The 25,377-nt window shown below is 42.5% G+C and overlaps 1 protein-coding gene across 1 annotated transcript in view; it reads left to right on the forward strand.

Annotated features, from left to right (window-relative positions):
• The first annotated feature begins 317 nt into the window (after positions 1-317).
• Positions 318-25,377, forward strand: part of CASD1 (CAS1 domain sialic acid O acetyltransferase 1) — a 30,650-nt gene continuing 5,590 nt past the window's right edge. The window contains exons 1-15 of the mRNA XM_028750971.2: positions 318-1,008; positions 6,456-6,552; positions 7,858-7,978; positions 9,828-9,872; positions 11,044-11,106; positions 12,535-12,579; positions 13,533-13,656; positions 15,149-15,363; positions 16,642-17,067; positions 17,897-17,986; positions 18,646-18,765; positions 20,006-20,162; positions 21,339-21,418; positions 23,910-24,011; positions 24,721-24,861. Of these exons, the coding sequence (XP_028606804.2) occupies positions 420-1,008; positions 6,456-6,552; positions 7,858-7,978; positions 9,828-9,872; positions 11,044-11,106; positions 12,535-12,579; positions 13,533-13,656; positions 15,149-15,363; positions 16,642-17,067; positions 17,897-17,986; positions 18,646-18,765; positions 20,006-20,162; positions 21,339-21,418; positions 23,910-24,011; positions 24,721-24,861 (2,415 nt within the window). The 5' untranslated portion in view covers positions 318-419. The remainder of the gene's footprint in view (positions 1,009-6,455; positions 6,553-7,857; positions 7,979-9,827; positions 9,873-11,043; positions 11,107-12,534; positions 12,580-13,532; positions 13,657-15,148; positions 15,364-16,641; positions 17,068-17,896; positions 17,987-18,645; positions 18,766-20,005; positions 20,163-21,338; positions 21,419-23,909; positions 24,012-24,720; positions 24,862-25,377) is intronic.

Consider the following 25,377-nt stretch of genomic DNA (forward strand, 5'->3'; position numbering starts at 1 on the left):
AGTACGGTAAGTCCAGTTCCTGGAGGGTGGGCCGGGCTGTCAAGGGCTGGTTAGTCAACGTGGCTCTCGTTGCCTCCGGCACTACCTGTCCCGGGGCGGGGGGCAAGCGGGAAAGGGCTCTCCTGCCCTGCCCATGGGCTTCCCGCCTCTGCCTGGGCCTTTCCCACAGAGTGACGGTGCCCGAAGAGACTTTGATCCCCACCCACGGGAGCGGCGTCCCCTTCCTTTTGCCAAGCCAGCAGAGCAGGTTAGGCAGGTGGAGGAGGAAGCGGCTGCTGCAAACACCCGAGTCGGGCGGGCTGAGGGAAAGAAGTTCGCTTCTTTCGCCAAGTTTCGCTTTCCCCCCCTCTCCCCGCCGCCCTTGCGCGCCTCGTTCGCGTGAGAAAGAGAGAGGCGCGAGGGCTCGCCCGCTCCCCTCCATGGCTGCGGCAGAGGAGGGGCCAGGCGCCGGGGCGCCGCCGCGAGGGGCGGTAGTGGACCAGCCGCCGCCGCAGCAGCAGCAGCAGCGCGAGGGGGGCGCGGATGGCCGTTGGGGGCAACGGCAGCAGCTGCAGCCGCCGCTTCAGGAACCGGGCGGGAAAGCGGGCGCTCCCCTGGCTGCTGAGGTGAAGCGGCGGCGCCCGGACGAGGAGGAAGGGGAGGGGGCCGCGCTTCTGCCGCCGCCGCTGCTCTTGGGCCAAGCGGAGGAAGAGGACGCCGACGACCCGCCCGCCTCCGCGGGGCTCTCCTCCCTGGGCTTCTCTCTCCTGCGCTGGTGGCGGCGGCAGAAGCGGCGGCTCTTCTTCTCCCCTCCGCCGTCCCCGCTGGGGACCCAGCGCAGCTGCCCGTGCGCCGCCGCCCGCTCCTTCGCGCACTGTTGTCATGGAGGAGCCAAGATGGCGGCCCTGGCCTACACCTTGGGCAAGCGCGAGATCAACCACTACTTCAGCGTGAGGAGCGCCAAGGCGCTGGCGCTGGGCGCCGTCCTGCTGCTCGCCGCCTGCCACGCCGCCTCGCGCCGGTACCGAGGTGAGGAAGGGGCGGCGGGGAGGAGGAGGGCGTGTGTGGAGGGGCGAGGGGAGATAGGGAGCGGAGAAGTTGGCTGTGGTTATTGGGGATCCGCTCTTCCTCCTCCTCCACCACCGCCACAGTTCAGGGGGGAGCCGCCTCTTTGGAAGGGGCTTCCTTTGGCATCGGGGAAAAGCCGCCACTTCAGGTGTCTCTGGGAGGCAGGTACGTCTCCCCCCCCCCCCCATTTCCTCCAAGCCGTTGCAAAGCAAGCGCTTAGCTGGCCGAGGAAGGGTGACTGACACCTGCCAAACTTCGCCCCGGCGTGAGCATCCTTTCTCCCCACGCCGCCGCGCCACATCCGCCAGCCTCGGCAGCTCCAGCTTGCGTTTGCAAACAGACAAGAAAACCGCAGCAAGCACCTTAAGGGCAGAGGAGAAGCCGGTCCGTGCGGATTTCTGCAGGAAGTAGCTGTCCAAATTAAACAATCCAGGCTTGTTTGACTTTGGGCGCAACATTTTTTACTTTGTTTATTAAATGTGTGTGCTGCCCTTCATCCGAAGATCACAGGGTGGTTCACGACATAAAAATGCAAAATGAAGACAGAAAATGCCCTTATAACCAAGGACAGGCTATTGGCCCGGCCGGCCGGGTGTTGCAAACTCTGACTGGCAGTAGCTCTCTAAGGTCTCAAGCAGATGCCCCTTTTCCCATCACCTGCTCTCTGCTCCTGGAGATGCCAGGACTTGAGTCTGGCGCTTTCTGCCAGGCAGAACATGTGCTCTCTCACTGAGCTGTGATCCCTCCCTTCAGAAGGGCTGGCTGCATTTTTCTTTTCTTTTCTTTTTTAAAAAGAAATTATTACCCACGCAGGAAGTTGTAGCGGTTTCGGGGTTGCTGTTTAACTAAATTCTTAGCCTGAGGTCTGTGCTAGCTAATTAGGAGTGTGCCGTATAAACAAAGAAAATGTGTGGGAGTGAGGAGTGTAAATCATGCAAACTGGCAGCTTTGCAAGAAGCTGCTGACATGCAAGGTAGGAGAAGGTGGTGTGCTTGAGATACGTTGAAAGAGTGTGGCTTCGAGATCCTAAATTAAAAGATTAAGACCTCTCCCTGCTATTGACTCCCTTCTTTTTTGTATTGCCCTCATTTGACACTGTAAATAGAAATGTATATGCTTGCTTTCAAGAACAGCAGTGGTGACAGAGGAGAACACCAGACAAAGCAGGGCTCCCCATGTCCACTCCAGCATCTGAATTGAGTCTCCAATACACCTTTATTTTGTTTGCTACAAAGGAGATAAGTTAGTTGAGTAGTGACTTGACCAAGTGAGCTTCTTACATTTGAGTGGGCTATTTGAATCTGGGTTACTAACATCCAGAAACTAAACTCAAGCTGAAATCCTACTGCCCTAAAAAGCTTTCAGATGTTTTGGTTCAGAGTGACTGGAAGTATTTTGACTTCCTCAAGCCTTTTGCGTGAGTGGGTGGTCATCACTTCACTCAATATATGGTGTCATGTGGTTTGTGGGGATTGGTACATTGTATGTTTATATTATTATTCAGTTTATTTATATACCATTTTTTGGCCCAAAGGTCTCCTCAAACAGTAAACATCATACTAAAATAAAATCTACAGTAGAGTAAAATGGCATAAATCAATAAGACAGCAAAATCTTAACACATAAGAGCCAAAGAAAAGCCTTCCAAGCTGGAGGATTAAAAGAGTGCTCTTACAAGACCCAAACATTGAAATAAAGTTCCATATAGAAGCACTTGTGGCTGCATAATTTTAAATAATTCTTCCTTATATGGGGTCCTTCTGGCTTCCCACAAGTTGTTTTGCTCTTCAGCACAAACTCGAGTACTCTATACTGGGAATTCTCCCAGGGCCTGTGAGAGGGAAATACTACTCTCTAGGTTTGCTGAAGATCATTGATGTGGGTGTTATAGGTGACAACAAGTGAAATTTGCCACTTGTAAGTCTCACCTGTACAGCATTATTTCTGGGTACCAGCTTGGCCTTGTGGGTCTGATTTTAATTTTATCAGTTACCTTTAACACCAGAAACTACATTTTCTGGAAAATAAAAATTAATTTCTTGGTAATCTAAAAAATCTATTTAGCCTCACATTTTTTTCCTTGTGAGACAATTAATTAACTTTCAATTTAAGAAAAATCCTTTATCTCCAGAGTAAAAGGTAAATGTACCCCTGCCCATACGGGCCAGTCGTGTCCGACTCTGGGGTTGCGTGCTCATCTCGCTTAAGAGGCCCGGAGCCAGCGCTGTCCGAAGACACTTCCGGGTCACGTGGCCAGCGTGACGAAGCTGCTCTGGCGAGCCAGCAACAGCGCAGCGCACGGAAACGCCGTTACCTTCCCGCTATAAAGCAGTACCTATTTATCTATTTGCACCCGGGGGTGCTTTCGAACTGCTAGGTGGGCAGGAGCTGGGACCGAACGACGGGAGCTCACCCCGCCGCGGGGATTCGAACCGCCGACCATGCGATCGGCAAGTCCTAGGCACTGAGGTTTTACCCACAGCGCCACCCGCGTCCCAACCAGAGTACCTTGATATAAAGCATCATTTGAAAACGTAAACTGACAAGAGCTGGGATAACTCAGTCAGCAGAGCACGAGGCTCTTAATCTCAGGGTTATGTGTTCAAGCCCCACACTGGGCACAAGATTCCTGCATTGCAGGTGGTTGGACTAGATGACCCTCATGGTCCCTTCCAACTCTACAATTCTCTGATTCTATGCGTCTATAAACTATTCCGAAAGTGCAACATTTTGCAACTTTATCAAAAAGGGATAAGGAAGCTTGTTATTGTTGGCATCCATCTGTCTCAAGAGACAATGGAAGAGTGTGCCATTGGGGGTAAAGTTAAACCATTGGGGAGTTAACAGCGCCTGTTGTAGCTGTAGAGACCAATACAGGAGAAACATGTTTTATTGCAGCTGGGGCAGATGAAGGCGTTTGGTTTCGCTGGTGCAGATGCACTATTGCGTTTCTTCTCTCCGTGCTCCTCCCAGAGGTCATTCCTCCTCTGGTCACTGATTTGGATACACAACCTGTCTGTCTGTCTCCAGGTACTGCAGTTGTTTGCAAGGCATTCCCACATGGCAGGGTTAATATTGTCAGCCTTCATGTCACGTTTGCAGACAACTTTATAACACAGAGTTGGTTTGTCAACAGGCCTGCTGCCTGATGGCAGCTCCCTGTGGAGCACATCCTTGGGGATCCTGCCACCTTGCATCCTGTGTACATTACCAAGCCAGTATAGTTGTCACTGAGACAGAACTTGGAAGAGCATGTATTTGTTTGAGGCTCTGTCCTGCCATGGGGTAGACCTTCATCTTGGTATTGGTCATTAGCATCACATTCTCCCATACCCTTTTGGAGAGGTGCGCCATTGCTGTGGCTGCCTTACCAATACGCTTGTCCAGCATCAGTGGAAAGGTTGCGGGTTATGGTGGAGCCCAGGTAGACAAAATCATCTTAACACCTGAAGCGTGTGATCACCAGTTCTGATGCATGGACTGCTGGCAATGTCCTGACCCAAGTTGGTCTTTGTAAGGCTGAAGGTGAGGCCACACACCATTTACGCAAAACAGTTTATGAGTCTCTAGAGCTTCCTCGGAGTGCACCGTCAAGGCTGCATAATCTGCAAACAACATCCAAACACCAATTCTTTTTCCAGTAGAAGCCCTATGTATTTTATTGAGGTTCATGCTGTTGCAAGACTGAGAATCAGATTGATAACCAGATAAAAAGTGTCATTTGAAAACTCGCAACAGCTGCAGAAATATACTTCTGAGTGAGTGATACTTCCTTGTGTGAGTATGCAGAATTCGTAGAATGCAGAGTCCCAGATGTTTTTCTGATGAGAAGTAGCTCCAGAAGAAGTCCTAGCCTCTTAATTTTGATAAGCTCCCTAAAGTTTTTATTTCTATTTTAAAATAAATTGGTAATTTAGAATATACCTTTAGTTGTTTGCTCTAGGAATACTAGCATATTATGCACTGAAATTTAAGGAATGATAACATTATTTAATGGCCACATGACATGCATCTTGAAGGATACTTCAAGGAATTATGCTTTGTATCTGGGTAATTAAAAAATATTTAGTTTAAATTACTACTGTGAAAAGAATCATAAGATATGCAGCGTTCTTGTAGTCCTCTCATAGGCTTCAGTTGGCCACTGAAAAGAGGACGTTGGACTAGATCAGCCTTTGGTCTAATCCAGCAGTGCTCTTCTTACATTATTACTTTTTTTACACAACTCTATTTTCTTTCTGAACACTATAAACTGAAACTACGCAATTTAAGAATTTGAGGTAACATGAACAAGGAGGGAGAGATGGGAGTTATTGAAGGAAGGTGTAAATGTCTGTAATTCTAAAAACCAAATATAGCCTTGTGTAAGCAGAAGCTGTCTTCTTCAGTGTTGGAGGATGTTTCACATAGGTAGATGCAGATGCTGTTCATGTGATCCCATATTCTTCTTTACCAGAACCTAGCAGGCCATCTTTTGGTCCTTGCTGTACAAGTTGGGTCATAATCAAGCCTCTTTACTAGATAACAGCTGTTACCCAAGTTAATCCTGCACCAGACGTATTCTCTTACCCACACTATTGATTTTCAGTTTGGTTAGAAGCTGGCCAAGTGCAGGGCAAACAACAAAATTGTTGTGAGTGATTGTGTTTCACACAGTTGCTAGGCAAATGTCCTTTGTTAATTTTGTAGAGATAGCTTTTCTTCAAACCTCATGCCACTGGGCAAAGTAGGAGTGATACAGCTTTCTCCTTCTGTTCAGATTTTCTCAACGTTTCCTTCCTGGCTTTGTTGCACCTACATTGAAGTGTAATACTTTTCTGTCATTACAATTTTGTTGTCAGAGCAGTGCAATCCAGTAATCAAACTGTAAAACCGATGTCTTTTTAGAGTGTAATGATCATGTGTTTAATTTTTTTTTAATGCACAATTTTGATCACACAAGTGACAAAGCTACACATACTGCACTGGTTTGGAAGTGAGCGCAGAGTTCCTTGGCTTCATTCCTCATTAATCTTACATGGATCTTAAATGACTTAATTTTTAATCCTGGCCTTTGGGGGTTAATTATGATGGTTAAATTGAACATTGTTTTTTAAAGCTGCCAGTTGTAACTGGACTGTGCATGTGTGTGAACTAAGCAGAACAAATGAAACTAGGATCCTTCCTTTTAAAGTACATATTGGCAAAAACATTTGATGTCACTACTATATAGTAGTAGTATGTTATTGAAGGAATGATAATGGAGGTATTGGGCTCATACTCAATTTAGCCTTTGTAAAATGAAGCCCAGATGTTTGTAACTTTTCTGACTGGCAATAAAATGCCTGTCTTTACTATGTGGGTTGTGAACACAGCTGTTGACCAAAATATGATGACTGATAATACAGTCTGTGTTTTATTTTTTTAAGGTGATGATAGTTGTGAGCACCTTCTCTCTAGTGGAAGATTTCTTGGGGAGAAAGTATGGCAGCCTCACGGCTGTATGATGCACAAATATAAGCAGAGGTAAGGTATTCTACTTTTAAATTTCCCCTTAAAGAAGAAAATATCGAAAGTGTGCACTTAAATGTAAAGTGTTAGTTTCTGGGATTATTATGTGTTTAGACCTACACTGTGAATGTCATATGGCACATAATGTGTTTGTGCTGCTCATGTGGGTTTCCCCTATCCCTATTAGTGGTTTCACTTTATTAGCAGAAATGAAATAAATAGTAATGATTGTTAGTTTGTATCTTGCTTACTATGAAGAAATTTCTCACATAACCTTATCAGTTTGCCTACAATTGCAAGCCGGTACTTAAAGCAGCCATTTAGGCAAATCCCGCCCACCTCATTCTCTAGTTCAGCCATCTGAGCCCAGTGCCCTCCAAAGATCTTGAATTACATCTCCCATCAGCTGCAGCCAGCATGGCCATGCAAGCTGGAGCTGTTGGAAACTGTAGTCCAAAATACTTAGAGGGCACCAGATTGGGCAAGGATGCATCTAATAATTCCTCCATCAGCCTTGGTGCATAAAGTAATGCACCATTAAGGTGCCTGTCAGTGAGCAAGTTTGTGCACCTTGATTGCTTTAAGGCTATAAAAGAAAATGTGAAGGAAATAAAACCCCTATCCCCCCACTTCCACCAGAGTTGATCTCAAACCGTTTTAGTAGCAGCTAGATACAGTGGTACCTCGGGTTAAGTACTTAATTCGTTCCGGAGGTCCGTTCTTAACCTGAAACTGTTTTTAACCTGAAGCACCACTTTAGCTAATGGGGCCTCCTGCTGCCGCCGCGCCGCCGGAGCCCGATTTCTGTTCTTATCCTGAAGCAAAGTTCTTAACCTGAAGCACTATTTCTGGGTTAGCGGAGTATGTAACCTGAAGCGTATGTAACCTGAGGTACCACTGTATTATTATTATCTACTTGCACCCGGGGGTGCTTTCGAACTGCTAGGTTGGCAGGCGCTGGGACCGAGCAACGGGAGCGCACCCCGCCGTGGGGATTCGAATCGCCGACCTTTCGATCGGCAAGCCCTAGGCGCTGAGGCTTTTACACACAGCGCCACCCACGTCACCCCAGCACAGTCTTACAGTGTTGCAATTCTCTTTTCTTAGTTAATAGAATGTAAAAATGGCAACAATTTATAAACTAACAATATTTGTAGTGTTTTATAAGAAAAAGGAAAATTTGTTCCCACAAATTTGAATTATCAAGGATATGGGATATAAGTTGGTGCTCAGAATATTCTACAGTGCGGTTTTTGGGGGGTGAATTACTTTTGTTCTGTCATACTTGAAGAAAATCAATATTAATGTTTGTTTTTACAGTGAAGCAAAAACCTGCCTCGTAGACAAACATATTGCATTTATAGGTGATTCTAGGATCCGTCAGCTGTTCTACTCATTTGTGAAACTCCTGAACCCTCAAATTAAGGAGGATGGAGTCAAGGTATGGTTTTTATATTTTACTTTTATCACAGTTATTACTAGAAAACTACAGTCATTGTAATACCTTAGTTGTAAAGATATTTCTGTTAAAAATGTATTGATCCAGTTTAGACATCACATTCCTGGTCCACCAAATCAGGTTTGGTTGGGTTAGGAAAACACAATATGCCCATGTGTTCCTCCACCACTTTCTCCCTCCCCTTACATGCCTAGCTTTACAATACTTTTCTATTTATTGCATTTGTACAGTGCCTTCTTGCCAAGGTGGTTTATGATTTAAAATGTTAATACAAATAAATATTGCAAAATATTTTTAGGCTGCCTACAGGAGCTGGTGGCAGTAGCTCCTTGACCTAGGCTTTTCTTGTTTTCTACTCTGCCTTCCCTCAAGGCAGGCCTTTGCACACAGGGCTTAAGGAGTCCCAGGGAAAGTGTGGGTTAGGTTGCCCCAGCAGTTCTCTCGGGACATTGATAGTCTCTTCAGGAGCAGGTGGTTATACATAGGATGTCAATCCCAGGAAATTCAAGTCTGAGCACTGGGTACACACCAGGATTGTAAATTACACTTCGTTTCTGGATTCCAGTTCTGATTTGTGAAGAGTGTTCAAGCCAGTTTCTCAATATGGACATCCTGTCTTCTTGTGCTGAAGTTTACCACAAAGTATTGTATCAAGCTGGATGAATGAGGGGAGTCTGAATGGGAGGAGGCAGCAGATGGTGGGGGCACCTTAGTTTTCAGATCAGGAATGTGATGTCTGAACCAGGCTAATGAATGTGGGAACTTCAGAAAGAGAGCTAATCAAGCAGTTTCAGAGAAAAGAACCAATTGCTGAAAAGACAGGTGGTTAACAGTGGAAACCTGAAGAATGCAGTTGGGAACTTTGTATTTAGAAGTTGGTGGCATGAATACCTTTCCACCATTGGCTTCTCTGTGCCTTAACCATGTATAAGTTTGATGCCTATTTTACTTAGCTGTAACCTGCGGCATCCTGAAATGGCACTGTGCTACCTTGGGTACGGTCAAACTGCAGGTGAACACAGAAGTAGAGAGGGAAAGAGGGAGGGAGGGTTGAGCTTTTGGTCAGTGCTGCACTTCAGATATAGATAAAGATAAAGGAGGAGAACTATCTTAGAAGTCAGGAACCCAAGGAGAAGGCAGTCTGAGCTATCATTTTAGTCTGAACTCCAGGCAAAGAGAAATTCCTTGTGTGCTCCAGGGCTGTTAGTAGAGGGCGACTTGGAAAGATTGGGGGGGGGGGGGGAGAGACCTAGTCTCACTAAGGACTAGCCCTTGAAAATAAGAGCATGTCAGCGTTAGCAGCTATTTTACCTAAAGGGCACTGTACTTACTGGAGAATAATTGAAGTGTGCCTGAAAAGCCCCCAAATTATACATTTGGTTTTGTGTGTTTACCCCCCCCCCCCTTTAAATAGCAGTTGCAGAGCTTGTAATCAGGTTTTGGACCATTAGAAATAAGGCCTACGCTGGTGTCCTGAATGAAAATCTCTTGTCTTCCGCTGGTCCTCAAAGCTGCTGTTCTTGTCAAGAGGAAAGCTGCCAATGGCATCCTCTTTCCTGATGCAATTTGAAGCAAGGTGGGGATGAGGGAGGTTTTTTGGGACTGTGTGGTGAGAGGATAGGATTAAAAACTTCTCTTGCTGCATCATAGTCCCAAACCTGTTTCCTGCTCCCTCTCTCCCTTATCTCCTCCTTCTTTTCAGGCAACTGCTATTTATAGTTAAAAAGCAAAACAAACCAGGCAACATCAAATTAAGAATTTAGCATAACATGAATACAGTCATGGATTTCTGGAAACTGGCGTAATTTTTGCATGTTTCTTACTTTGACAGCATGGAAACATTCCTTTTGAAGACAAATCATCTTCACTTAAAGTGGTAAGCATACCCAGTTGCTTCTAAACTAGAATGAAGAAAAGAAGTTGGCATGTGTATTTATTTTATTTATATTTATTTATAATATTTATATACCACCCTTTCACAAAACACCAGGGTGAAGTATAGCAACATAAAAAACCTTTAGAAATAAATATTTACTAAAGTAGTACTTTCATATTTTGTTTGTTGTAAAATTTATATCCCACCTTTCCTCCTAAAGGAGCCCTAGGCAGCAAACAAGTGATAAAACAAAACAAAACAAAAATCAATGCAGGTGCAGACTTAGAAATATCCCCACTTGAAAGGCTTGTTGAAGGAGCCTTCAGTAGGTGCCAAAACAGCAACAGAGATGGCTCCTATCTGATACTAATTGGGAAATAATTAAGATGGTAGGTACCAAAACACTAAAAGCAATTCCTGCATTGTGCAGAACAGACCTCCTGACAAGATGGTATTTGCAAGAGGCCCTCCTTTGGACAGTTGAATCATAGATTTGAAAGGGACCTCAGGGTCTTTGTCCCATGCTTTTTTGAGCTTTATATGCCAAAACATGAACTAACCCTGTACCTAATTGGCAGCCAATGCAGTTCTTTCAACACTGGGGTAATCTATAAGTGATATCCTGCCTCAGTAGTTGAGCTACCACAGTTTGCATTAGCTGCAACACATACAACCACAGGAAGATTTTGCTTTGGGCTGGTTTTCCTTGGCTGCCTTGCCCTAGGTTTTAGGAGGATTGTGAGGACAAATACTTGAATATCTGAAGGGATTAAGTGCTACAGAATATAACAAAAATCATTTCAAAAATACTCCTGCCACTGAAAACAATCCAGTTTCCTCTTTGAGCAGTTAGTCAAGTCTCCTTCTCACTACGTCCTCTAAGAAACAGCAGCAGTGTTTTCTACAAAAAGTGCATAAATTATTAAAAGAAGATATGTGTATACATGTGTCCAAAAAACCTGATTGGCCCAGGACCCCAAGTTTTCCAAACATGAGCACAGGATCTTAGTGTACATGCATATTTTTACTTACAGGTGTTATACATTTGCGGTAGAAAATGCAGATGGAACGCTGCTGATTCTGTCAATAGTTGTGACATTTAGTGCTGACCTTAGCTGACTCTTTCAGGAGAGTAAACCACTTGCTAATAAACTCACCCATTTCCTCTCAGGAATTTCTGTGGTATCCGGAAGTCAATGGCTCTATGAAGCAGCTTATCAAATCTTGGACTGAAGTGAGTTGTATTATTGAACTTCCTTTATGACAGTGGTTTTCAACTAGTGTGCCGTGGCACCCTGGGGTGCCTTGAATGATGCTCAGGGGTGCCGCGGGCATCCCTGGCCTCTGTCACCCTGGGGTGCCTTGAATGATGCTCAGGGGTGCCGCGGGCATCCCTGGCCTCTGTCCCTCTTTCCTTCCCTCCCTCCTCTGATGCCTCTGCCTCCCCAAGGCTTATGTGGCTGTTTGTTGCAGCAGCCCTGGCTACAAGCTCCCCAGGTGAATGATGCCTCTGGAGCTGGCCAGGGGGTGCTGATTGCCAGGAGTTGAGGCAGCCTCAGAGTAAGCAAGCGAGTAGGGAGGGAGCCCAGCCAGCCAGTCCACTATCCCTTGCTGCTGGGAATGAACAAGCAAGCCCCAGGCTCCTATGGGGCAGTGTGAGGAAGCACCTCTCTTTGGGGCGGGGGGGGGGGGCTGGTCAGAGATCAGGGGAAACAGCAGCAGCTGCTGCCCGGAGGACTCCCAAGGAGAGGGGAGAGGAGGCTGAGGGAAGACTCCACAAGGGAGGCTGTTCGAAAAGGGGTGAGAGCCTGCCAGCTCTGCAGGCAAGGGGTAACATAACTGGGCTCCTGAGCCCCACAGGGGTGCCACAGAAAGAATGTAGTTTGTCAAGGGAGCTGTGGACTCAAAATGGTTGAAAACCTCTGCTTTATGGCAATATATTTCAACAATCTGAGGGGTGGGGTGGGGGTACATTAGGCAGTTCTGGTCCTGAAATTAATTTCAATATAGTATAAATTAAACTGCTAGTTATCCCTCAGTTTTTTTCAATATTCACTGGCACTCTGAAGTGTATCTTTATTTATTTAAAATGCCCATTGTTCTTTCAAAGAGCCAACTCAGGCAGTGATGGCTTCCAGGAATAGGGCTAGTGAGAAATAAGAAGGAGGTAAAAACAAAAACAAAAAACGGTTTGTTTTTTAACCTGAAAGTGGGGAGGACAGCATGCATGTAGCATTTCTGTTTACAGGAAAGAATTGATTGGCTCACTTTGCAAAGGGGTTTATAATCTGCTTTCCTTGGTGAAAATTGCAGAGGTTTAGGATGTTGCATTGTTAAAACAAAACAATTACAAAGTAATGTCCTATTGTACAGTGTAGTTAAGTGGATGTTTAATTTAAGTGACGTTCTATATTTTGCTAAGTAGAAAACAGTTCCACAATTCCCTTCATCAGCAGTGCTTCTATAATGTCATAACTTAATTGCTTCCAAATCAACTGCAGCATATTTTATACATTGATTAAAGCTTGTGGAGGTTTTTCCTTTTTAAAATGAGGTTTAAATGTGGACTAATGTGATTAATTTTTGCAGTACAGTACATTTGATTATTCATGTCCTTTATGAAGACACTGAAAAGACTAACCTCCTTTTTACTGTTCCAAAGGGTTCTTCTCCAAAGCCTCACATAGTTGTAGCAGGAGCTGCTGTGGTAAGCTGTTCATCTAATATGTCACTGTAATGGCCAAATGAAAATTAAAACAGTAGTCTTCTAATTCAGACCTTTAAAATCCCATATGATCTTCTTTCTCTGTATTGTTTTTCATTAACTAACCTTTCACACTTCTGTCTTGTAACTTACAGCCTAAGCTTCCTTGTGCATCCCCATCTCTCTCTCTCTCTCTCTCTCTCTCTCACTGTCTTTCTGGTTCTAGAGCAATATTACTTACCGTATTTTTCGCTCTATAAGACGCACTTTTCCCCTCCTAAAAAGTAAGGGGAAATGTGTGTGCGTCTTATGGAGCAAATGCAGGCTGCGCAACTATTGCTGAAGCCAGAAGAACAAGAGGGATCGGTGCACAGCGATCCCTCTTGTTCTTCTGGCTTCAGGGATAGCCACACAAAGCCTCTTAAGCACAGCGGGAGCGCTCCTGCCTCTTCACTCAAAAGGCTTTGTGTTGCTTTCTTGTTTCTTGTTTTCCTCCTCTAAAAACTGAGTGCGTCTTATGGCCGGATGCGTCTTATAGAGCAAAAAATACGGTAATTTTATAGACAGATACTTCTGGCACGGAACACCTTCTTTGGTCTTACTGTCTTATGGAATAAAAATTTATAGGGGGACTGATGTGTGCTGTGGGTATCATTTAATATTTGAAACTGCTGAAGGAGCAATAGATAATTTTTGAAAGTTTTAATAGTATGTTTTCTCAATTTTAGATAGTTGTCTTTTAAAATTTAAATTTGCATCAAAGTCCTTTAGCAACAGCAGTTCGCAATATCCTATGCTTTTTACGCAAGAGCACAGAGTTCAGAATTTTCTTGTGTTTATCTACTTCAGCTACCCTGTTTTTGAAACATCAGCTAAGATTTGTGAATATTGAACCATTTTGATTATATCGCCCACAAATATGTTTGCTAACTGATTCACTTTTAATACTCTTTTAGTGGTCTATCAGTATTCACAATGGCAGCAATGAAGCCCTCACACAGTATAAAATCAATATCACATCAGTTGCCCCTCTTCTGGAAAAACTGGCAAAGAGCAGTGATGTCTACTGGGTCTTACAAGGTAATATAATGACATAGCTGTTGTGTCTTGTAGTGAAACAAATTAATTAGCTAAGCATTTTTGTATTTAATGCTTGCAATTCCAGTCTGAATATCAGTAACTACACCAGATTTATTCTATGATGTATTCCAAGAACAGCTGCTGCTGTTTGTCCCACATTGTGAATGGCTTAATTGGTAAATCCATTTCTCAGTTTGTGGGAAAACACATTTCTTATTATCTGCACAGAGCATTGGCCACTTTTGGGGAGAAATGGTTGGTTAGGCTGCAGCAGGTCAACTGACTGGAAAGACTAGAAGCTAAAATTTTGAGTGGCAGCCCAGACAGTGGATTTGCTCATGAGTAGATACCTTTTATGGGACGCGGGTGGCGCTGTGGGTTAAAGCCTCAGCGCCTAGGACTTGCTGATCGAAAGGTCGGCGGTTCGAATCCCCGCGGCGGGGTGCGCTCCCGTTGCTCGGTCCCAGCGCCTGCCAACCTAGCAGTTCGAAAGCACCTCCAGGTGCAAGTAGATAAATAGGGACCGCTTACTAGCGGGAAGGTAAACGGCGTTTCCGTGTGCGGCTCTGGCTAGCCAGAGCAGCGATGTCACGCTGGCCACGTGACCCGGAAGTGTCTGCGGACAGCGCTGGCCCCCGGCCTATAGAGTGAGATGGGCGCACAACCCTAGAGTCTGTCAAGACTGGCCCGTACGGGCAGGGGTACCTTTACCTTTTACCTTTAGATACCTTTTAATGCCAGTGGAATAGATAGGAATAGGATGCTTGTTTCATTATTAGATCAGGAAATCGAGACCAGATAGCTTGTTTGTCCTCCTTGCAAGAAATACTGTGTTACTATCATGCCCTAACTCAGGGATGGAGAACCTTCATTTCGCTCAGCAGCTCATTTTGGCCAAGCCACATCCACCTGTCCCACACCTGACATAAGGTGTGGGGAAGTAATGCTAGACCTAGTCCAAAAGGGGCTTTGCAGGCAATGCCAATTGACAGTGCCTGCAAAACCCCTTGCATAGTGCTTCCCAAATGCCTGACCACCAGGTTGTTGGACATTTTTAAATCACAGCACAAACTCTTCTGCAAGACCTGAGTTCAGCATTTTCCAAGCAACAAGCACAAAATTTCCAAAGCTCCTTGTTAAGCATTTCCCAACTGCTCACCAAGGCGCTTCAAATGCCTTTGTTTTTAAAAGGAGCATTTTTTTCTTACCAAAGGAAGCAGTATTCAAAGTGCTTCCCTTAGTAACTTAAATGCAAACTGCTTTCTTTGCAGAATGAAAAGTGCTCCAATTTTAGGAGCGTATGTCCCTCTGCACAGACTTGAAAAGGGCTCCCTCTAAGGGTCTAACTGGAGAGACATGTGAGGCTTATTTTAGTGGATCATTTAGCGGATGAGAATAGTATATCTAGATCTTGAGTATTTATTTATTTATTTATTTATTTATTTATTGCTTTGCTTCTTTTTTTTAAATCCCCATTTTCTTTTGACATCAGATCCAGTTTATGAAGATATGTTGAGTGAAAGCAGGAAAATGATCACTAATGAGAAAATAGATGCCTACAATGAAGCAGCAATCAGTATCCTGAACAGCAGCTCAAAAAACTCAAAAGCTAAAGTAAAAATTTTCAGTGTATCTAGGCTGATAGCGGAAGAAACTATAAGTCAGTCCTCAGATGGTATACACCTTTCTGAATCAAGCAGAGAAATAGTAAGTAATCTGCATTGCAGGGGGCTGGCCTAGATGATTCTCATGCTCCTTTCCAGCTCTACACTTGTTTGATTCTATTATTCTTTATAGAAAACAGCCTTTAAGATTTAGGGTGCCAAGAGACTGACAATTGTAGGAAATTGTCTTAATTTTTATTAGATTTATTAGACACTACTTTGTTGCTACTGCATTTTTAGCAGTTGTAAGTTTTTAATATTGTATTGTGAATTGTTGTAACCCTCCCTGGGACCTTAGGGGGAAGGGTGGGTTATAAATTAAAATAATAATGAGACTTCTCTTCAAGTATTGTTTGCAGAATTATTTTCAAACTATTTAATAAAAAATATTTTACACAGTGTAGATAATTGTATACTGCTTTGTATTAAGGATGTGATGCTTAGAGAAATCAGAATTGCTGATTGCCTACAGGGCTGTTGTATACATAACTCCTAACCACAGTTTAGCACTGTTTGTTTCTGTCTTTTCTCCCCTCATATGTGGCTAGGAGAAGGATTTGATTTACTTCTGGTTTCATAAAGTCCTGGGTAGTGCTTTAAAACAAATTTGGGGGAGTTTCAGAACAACCCTACATCAACCACGGATTACGAAGTTGGCCAGAATTCTATGAAACTGAAAATAGCAAAGTTCTCCAACCACACAGAAGTATGGGTGTGGATGTAGTGCTAATCCATGGTTTAATGTTGTATGTGAACACAACAGATATATGGAAAGTTTTTTGAATGCTGAAGGGGGAGTACTATATTAATACTAAGGTCAGTTCTGTTAAAAAACAAAAATAAAGCATCTTTGTGAAAAACAAGAAGTATAATTTCAGAATCAGCACTTCATTCCTCTGAAAGGAATTTGGGGGTGGAAGTAGGTCAAACACAGATTAGAAAAATATACGGTGAGCAGTGGATGCTAGCAGTGTTGTCACCCTGAATACGAAGGGTCAAAAAACCCCAAAGGTTTGTGAGGTTGTTGAGGATGGGATCTTCCACTTTTTTTTTGTTTTGTTTTAGGTTAAACTATGGGAGATCCAATCATGGATCTACCAACATCTAATTTAATTTGGCCCTTGGATGATAGAAAAAGTTTGTCTCTTCATGCCCATAGTTTGGACTTGTTCAATGAAACAAATTAAAAACAATATTTTGTTTTATTTATTTATTTTAAAAAAGAAAACAACATCCTACCATTCATTTAGACCATGTGAGTCATACGACATTTTAAATTCCATATCCTAATGGCTGGAATTATGTGTTTTTTCCTGGACAGAATGCAATGATTCTGATAAACATCCACTGCAACAAGGTTATAAAGCCCATCGATGGTTCGTGCTGCCAGCCTCAGCCTCCTGTCACTTTGATACAAAAACTAGCCTTTGGGTTTTTTGCTTCCTCCATAATTGGATATTTAATTCTTGTTCTCATACGTCGTAACAATCACCAGAAGAATAAGCCATGTACAGATATGGAGAGTGGAGAAGAGAAGAAACCTGTCACCAACACTACAGCCATTTCTACTCTAGAGACAGCCTTGCAGTGTTTATGCAGACTTGGTTTGATAATGGGTTACTTCTACCTATGCGACCGAGCAAATCTGTTCATGAAAGAAAACAAGTTTTACACTCACTCATCCTTCTTCATACCAATCATCTATATCCTAGTGTTAGGGGTGTTTTACACAGAAAATACTAAAGAGGTAAGCCTGCTTTATTTTTGTTTTTATTTCTGAAAGATCACAGGCTCTTTGTCTGACTGGGATGTGTCCTTGAACTCTGGCAATGTTCCTGTCTTTTCTTTTTGTAAAAAGTATTTTTCTTGAGTTTACAATTTTAAACAGGTTACAATAACAATAAAGGCAATGCAAAAAAGGGGTTAATGCTTCTTGTTTGCCTGGATGGCAGACAGTGAGAGGTGCATGTAGAAACTAGTCTACTGTACAAAGGTGACATTTGCCTTCAGTTGTCTGCCCGCTTCTGTCCAGCGCTGGCATGTGGCTCTTGGAAGATTGCCCACAAAGAAATATGGTGTTCAGGCAGAAGAAGGATCCCCAACCCTGTTGTAAATAGATTCAAATAAAACTGTCACTTCCAGAAAAACGACATGCATAAACAACAGATGAGCAGTTGTGGATGTTTCAACAACATTTACTCAAGAGTCCATGACCCTGAGCCAGAGTGGCCAAATGTAAATTCAGCAAGGCTTCTCTTTCCTGCTCCCAACGGGGACCGCTGTCCCTTGAGTTTCAAAACCATCTATCAGGCAGAGTACAATGTTAGCATTAGATGGGGAGCAAAAGTACTCAGCCGTTGTTGTACTGTTTACACAGAGATCTGTATCAGTCATGTGGATTGTAGCCCACTCCTAGTGGTGCAAAATACATAAAACATAACTGGAGAATAACAGTTATTGCACTTCCCCTTATATAGTAGTTTTAGACACATCCACCGCATAATAGTGTTTCCTTGTTTTGTAGTGGTCTGCTTGCACTTGTTGGAATAGCAATGCTCTCTTTTTATTTTGCACAGACTAAAGTGTTAAATAGGGAACAAACCGATGAATGGAAAGGCTGGATGCAGCTTGTCATCTTGATCTATCATATCTCTGGAGCAAGCACTGTAAGTTTGTTATGCAGTTTTAACAATTTTTGCATGAGGAATAGTCTTGCGTGATTTACTACTAAAGCAAAAGTTGAATAGTTAAATGATGTCTTTCTTCTCTGTTTTAATTCCATATTGGGGTGATTAAGGTCTGTTTTGAAAGATGTACTTTTCAAAAAAAAAAAAAAAGGTGACAACCAACCTGATCTGGAAATGGTTGCTGTTTTGTTTTAATGATGCTTCTGGATGATTTTAGGAAATGTCATATGTCCTGTTCTGTTCTGATTTCATTTTTGGATTATTGCTCCAACCCTAGCAGGGATGGCTAGCCCATGGGCCACATGAAACTCCCCTAACCCCCCCCCCGCCCAAATTATTTCTTGCTGCTCCTATGGGTCCCCCACTGTAATACTATGATGGCAGAAGGCTTTCCATGGCTGCTAAGGTCCCCACAAAATGTCTACATTAAAAAACAAATATTTCACTAATTACCACTGTAGGTCATCTGCTGTGATTTGGTTATGCCAAAAGATTTTAAGTTCTGTAAACGAGATTATATTCAAAAGCAGAAATAAAGTGAGGGGGGAAACTTACTCATTTTGCACACTTTAATGTGGGATTTAATCTTTGAAAGTTACCTAGCTTTAAAAAAATACAATTTACGTTTTTATTAATAGTTTCTGCCAGTGTACATGCACATCCGTGTATTGGTTGCTGCATATCTATTCCAAACGGGCTACGGGCATTTCTCATACTTCTGGATTAAAGGAGATTTTTGCATTTATAGAGTGTGTCAGGTAAGAAGTGAATTAAGCTTTTGTGTGTATAAAAATAATTCTGAGTGACTGCTACAAACGTTACCCAGTACTTTGCCCACTGCCACTTCCCAATGTTGGATCGTTCCCTATTCAGTAGGAGGCAAGACTTCAAAAAAGTCATTGAGGCTGACAAAAGCTCACCACTTCCTCTCTGGATCCCAGTTGCCTTAGCTCAGGGTTTCCCAAACGTGGGTCTACAGTTTCCATAATCCCTGACCACTGGTCCTTCTAGCTAGGAATGATGGGAGTTGTAGTCCAAAAACAGCTGGAGATCCAAGTTTGGGAAACCCTTCCTTAACTTAAGCCTAAATCTCCCGAAGTGTGCCACCAGAGTATGATTTTGTTTTCTTTCAACACTAATTGCCTAAGATTTCCCCCTCCTTAGCAACTGGAGCCCTCTTTGCACTTAGAAATGGGGTGTGGGGGTTAGCCCAGGAGAGGGCCTTCTCTGTGGTAGCCCCTAAGATGTAAAACTCCCTCTCCACAGAGGTACATCTGGCACCTTCATTATATAGCTTCCGGAGAACGCTGAATGTGTACCTTTTAATCCTGGCTTTTGACATTTGAAGTGTATGTTTTTAGGACCCACCTTTTTTGGAATTGTAGGTTGTTTTACACTGTCTTTAATACTATGTTTTAATGTTGTGACCCGCCCTGGAATTTTAGGATGAAGGGCAGATGATTAAAAAATAATAATCTGTAACCAAGGCTTCTGTCAGCACTTAAAGCACCATACTTTGTTACTTTTGCAGAGGTCTGAGACCTAATGCCTCATGTAACCTTGCAACTAAACTTATAGCCATCCACAACTCTAAATAGCTATCCTTTAATATTAAGTAAGAAGAAGGAATGGTTACTTCACAGATTGATACCCAGTAACGATAGTTATATAAGCAAGAATTTATTTTGTGTTCTGTTAGTTTTTTAATTTCACTCTATTCTGTGCATACAGAGCAGCTGGATAGAGGAAGTCTGTAGAAGGCTGGGTTCTCTTAAACTGTTTTCATTTTATGTTTTGAAAAGCCTGATCAGCAAAATTGTTACGTAAGCTTACTGTAGTAAAAATAATTCAAAATATGAATGCTTTGTGGTACTCTGTCACTTGAGATGCAAATGTTACCTTGTTGAAGTTGTTTGCACTAAAATATACATGAAAAATCACTTGCCATTCCTTACATTTAATAAAGAAATACTTCCCCTTTTCTCCGATATTTAACAGGTTTTATTTCGACTGAATTTCTTGGTTGTGGTGTTGTGCATAGTGATGGATCGGTCTTACCAGTTCTATTACTTTGTTCCTCTAGTCACTGTCTGGTTTATGATCATATATGTTACATTAGCTCTATGGCCTCAAATAGTCCAGAAGAAGGCCAATGGTAAATATGATTCTCTTTTGTATTAAAATAACTTAAGCACTTTATTTTGCATTCAGTTATATTCAACTTTAAATAGCATTGTGATTTTTTTAATACATGGCATTCTCAATAGTAAAATCAAACTACATTTTTGTAAAGCAAAAATATTCTATTTGCCTCAATTGCTGACCCAAATAACATAACAGAAGATAGTCACAGATTATAATTGTTAATGTGGCCATTTGTGGGAAGGGAGGGTCAAAGATGGGGGAATACTCAGCAAAAGGAGGTAGGCCTAGGCAATTATTATTATATTGGGATATTTAACCTTTTACTTGTGTTGGGTTAACAGAAAACAGTAAAACAATTTAAGAGAAAATATTAAAACTATTTAGAAAATTAACCTGCACTTTTAAAACAATCAAAAGATGTATATAAAATATATGTGTTTGGACACACCATTATTTAGTTTGTAGTAGCCTCCTGAATACCTCAGATTTTTTTTTTTTATTGTATGCTTGGTTCACCTCTTGGCCTGAGAGCTTAATGCTGAATGATGGCCTGCAAAGAGCCATAATTCAAGGTAATGTGTGGCCTACCTTCTTACTGAGTAGAGAGAATTCTATGCCAGAAGGGTCCATGGAGGGAAATAACACTACCTTTCACATACTTTTCTCAGCCATAGTTTCCCTGATCTGGTGCTTCTCTTTTCTCTTCCTAACTCCAAAGGGCTTGTTCAGGGTTCACTTAGTGAAAATGTCACCACCTTGACACCATATAGCCAATCAGAGTTGGCTGTGTAATGTCACTGGGGGCAAATGAACCCTTGCCCTGGCTGTGGGGAGGGCTGTGAAGCTGCCCCTGCTGCCATGACTATCTGGCTAGTGCCGCACTGGCTGTTTCATTGCCCTCTGGTGCTGCCCAGTCAGACATTTGCTGCAGTCTGCTTTAACAATACATGACTAGCTGGGGTGGAATGTGGGTTAGGAAGGGCATCCTATTGAAGTAATGTACTGTGGGTGGGTGTCATGTTTCCGTATTGCAGCACTTTCAGAAGAATTTCTCTCTGAATGTTCATTCCCACCTACACGCAGCTGTCCCTCTTGTGTATAATGTAAAAGCTGCAACAGTAAAAAAAAATCGCAATAAAAAAAGCTTACTGCCTAACATTAGTCTTGTTTTTGCTCTTGCCCACAGGCACTTGCTTCTGGCATTTTGGTTTACTGCTGAAACTAGTTTCCCTGTTCATCTGTATATATTTTCTAGCGTATTCTCAGGTTTGTATGATTTGTATATTTTGGTACAAGTTAAATATTTGGATTCTAAGGCATGTTAGAAAGCAAGCATTTAAGCTGTGTTCAAAAGCAAAGCACTTGCAGCTATGGGACAGCCATGGCAATCAGCCTGTTGCTTCCGTAAGGAACAGGTTGTGGTATCTGAGAGCGAAGGACATGCTTTTAGCTCTTTTGTAAATCCATTAAGTGTTTCCACAGAAATTGGTGTTGGAATGCTTGGGTTCATTCAGAGGTCTGAGGGTGGCGCATCTGTTGTCACAAAGCACATCAGCCTGTGCTTGCATCCAAAACTGGCTGTTTTGTTTTGAGGAGAGAGAATTCCCCCCCCCCCTCCTTTTGCTGAAACCTTGGTAGACTTGGTTGCTAAAACCCAGGTCCCAACATTTTCCTAGTGAGGTAGAGGAGAGGCATATCAAAAATGTTTGGGCATTAAATGTTTGCGCATTTCTAACATTAAGAAAAGGAGCAGTTAGAACAAGAAGATTCTTTCTGCTGCATTTTGTTGACATTAAAATATGAATATATTATAAATGAAAACCAGATCATGTTTGCTTTATGGTATTTGACCATAAAAATAATTGAAAACATCTAGCTGCAGAATGATTGGATTTAATATTCAGGAGAACTGTATTCCTGTCTCTGTCTAGTGGACCATTCTGAAGCTTTTAGGATAGGAAATTCTGCAGCCCAGATGAGCAGCAGCCTGATAAAAGACATTGGAATAGCACCTGTCAGCTGGTTTGAAGTTTCTGTTATTAATCTCCCAACCCCACTCCCCTGATGGATGGGATTCCAGCTTTGCTTACCAGGCTGTGCTCAGGCTGAGGAACTGCATGAGAAGCATGTGCTTCCACATTCAGCTGTGCATTAAAAAAAAAACCTCATAGCTGAATGGGAGAATATATTTTGTATATATTTTTGGATATGGAATGCTTTCATTTTGCCAATGCTGCCTGCTCTTCAGGGCTAAAATGCAACTCAGCTGTGACTTCAGCATAAGATTTATGGCATATGTGGCCTTATTCTGAGCATTTGAGTGGCACTTGACTAAGAGAGAATACTGTTCACAACCATCTCTACAAAGCACTTGCAACTCTTCAATTCCTAGTTCCTTTGGAAAGAATTATTCACGCCCTCACAATTAGGCATGGATTTCAAAACATCTGTGTGTGTGTGTGTGTGTGTAAGAGAGAGAGAGTTTAAATGTATTTTCTTTTCAGAAACTTAAATGACATGTTTGTTTGTTCCAATTGATGTTGTTTCCTTTTGAAGACTTGCAGGGCATCCAGCCATTTATTTATTTTTAATAGGAGAGTTAAAAGCTTTACTTTGATGAAAGCTGATTAAAACAGATGTTTAACTTTAAGAAAAGTTTATTAAACATTGCAGAATCCTTTACTGTTTTTATTCAGGGAACATGGATGCATCCTTTTTGTTTCTTTTTAAAATAAGGGTAAAGGTAAAGGTACCCCTGCCCATATGGGCCAGTCTTGACAGACTCTGGGGTTGTGCGCCCATCTCACTCTGTAGGCCGGGGGCCAGCGCTGTCCGGAGACACTTCTGGGTCACGTGGCCAGCGTGACATCGCTGCTCTGGCAAGCCAGAGCCGCACACGGAACTCCGTTTACCTTCCCGCTAGTAAGCGGTCCCTATTTATCTACTTGCACTTAAGGGTGCTTTCGAACTGCTAGGTTGGCAGGCGCTGGGACCGAGCAGCGGGAGCGCACCCCGCAGCGGGGATTCGAACCGCCAACCTTTCGATCGGCAAGCCCTAGGCGCTGAGGCTTTTACCCACAGCGCCACAAGAATAAGGATATTCTTCAGCAATTTTACTGTCACAAAAAATGAAAAGAAAATGTTGGTTGTGAGTGTCTCTTCAGCAGCAAAATACTAAATTAAATTATACACCTGGCCAACTTTCAGCTCTCCTGGAGGAGGTTCCTGACTCTCCTCTTTCTTGCCTATTAGTAGTGTTTTCCTCATTTTTGTTATTTTCTCAGCCTGAAGACAGAAAGCATCTAATAAGTAATCCATACTAATGGATATCATGAATATATGTCTGATTACAGCCAAGAAACAGAATGTTTCTTTTTCCAAATTGTTGAGTGTAGATAGTGTCTGCAATTATACATTACATCATTGCAAGCTGTGGCTCTGATCCATAGATCCTTGTACACAACACCAGAATGCACAAGGCAGTCTCTTTCTTTGCCAGTCTTGAGATGCAGAACATTATAATGTGAAAGAATGGGTATTTTCACATGCCTGGATAGGGGGACAAATCCTAATAGACTGTCTGTGATTTTAGGATGCTGGACTTAAATGTACAGTGAAATGATCAAGTATTTTATTCTAATCTTATGAAGGTCCCTGAGCATCTCCATTTGCCTGCTGTTAGAAATGGAATGTTTCTGTTATATGGCCCATTGATGTGACTGAACAGTTACATTCTTTTCATGTCTGTTTATTACAGGGTGCATTTGAGAAGATTTTTTCTATTTGGCCATTGTCCAAGGGCTTTGAACTAAATGGGAGCATCTATGAATGGTGGTTTAGGTGGAAATTAGATAGATACGTATGTACAGTTTATTTTTATTTTTTAATGTTGATTTTGTGCTTTGCCTTTGTCAATTATGGCTGTCAGTCTTAGGCGAGTGAAAGCAAATTATGATCTCACTCTTCAAATCATAGAATTGTAGAGTTGGAATGGAACCCGAGGGTCATCTAGTCCAACCCCCTGGAATGCAGGAATCTGAACTAAATGAAAAATGAAATTAAAAGAAGAAAAAAGTTTAGAAAATTGCTCTGGTTATTTCACTAGCTGACTCTATTTATGAAAATGTATGCAGCAAAATCTCAGTGAATGCAAATTAGTGGCTGTAAGCCAGTGGTAGGGGACCTGTGGCCTCCAGATGTTGCCAGACTACAGCTCCCACAAATCCTGATTGTTGTCCATGCTGGCTGAGGCTGATAGCAGTTGGAATCAGATAATCTCAGGAGGCTCTACACAGGTTCCCCAGAGCTGCTGTAAATCCTTGGTCTGTAGTTTTGTATATTAGACAGTTGCTCAGTAATACATCATAGACTGAGCACATTGGGCACTTTTGCCTGACCCAGAGAGACTAACTTCATCCCGTTGCGCCTTAAGAGACTGGCATTGGTTCTTTAAATTCAGGCATTGTTGGTGAATGTGTCCATTACATGTGGATACCTGAACTGAACTGTCTTCTTAATTGCACCTTTGCCAAATCCTTCAACTGAGCAGTTCTTCCTTTCTCTTGCAGGTCGTTTTTCATGGGATGTTGTTTGCTTTTATTTATCTAACATTTCAAAAACAGCAAGTCCTCTCAGAAGGAAAGGGGGAGCCACTCTTTCCAAGCAAAGTTTCAAATATTTTATTATTTATTTCAGTTGTTTCTTTTTTGGTAAGTTTCTGAGATACCTTACTCAGCTATTGTCTCTCTTAATTCCTGAATAGTTACTGAAAGTGGGGACAGTCTTCATGAAAATTAGTAGCAAGCCTTAGGCATGCCATAAGAACCCAAGGTTATTGGTCTGCTGACATTGTTTTTAAGAGTTTTGCCCAACTACACTGAATAAAGTAGAGAACTTCGGGGGGGGGGGGAGGCATCGGGTATTTCAACACAGAAGAAAACCATCTCTAAGGCTCCAAATCTGTGCAGGTTTATTCAGGATTAAACGCCATTTTATTTGGCTTACTTCCTGGTATGCTTGCATAGGATTACAGTCAAAGTGTAATTTGTAGGGCCAACACTGCTGTTCCGCTGAATAAACTAATTTCATTTCTAGCACTGCTAAATAATTGTGTTCTTTGATGTATCCTCCATATATGTAGTTTTAATTCTATCAGTGTTTAATTGTTTTTAACTATTCCCCCCTATGTTTTTAGCTATTCTTATTTTTATCTGTAAGCCACCTTG

Source organism: Podarcis muralis, chromosome 12, assembly GCF_964188315.1.
Source record: "Podarcis muralis chromosome 12, rPodMur119.hap1.1, whole genome shotgun sequence".
Classification (NCBI taxonomy): domain Eukaryota; kingdom Metazoa; phylum Chordata; class Lepidosauria; order Squamata; family Lacertidae; genus Podarcis; species Podarcis muralis.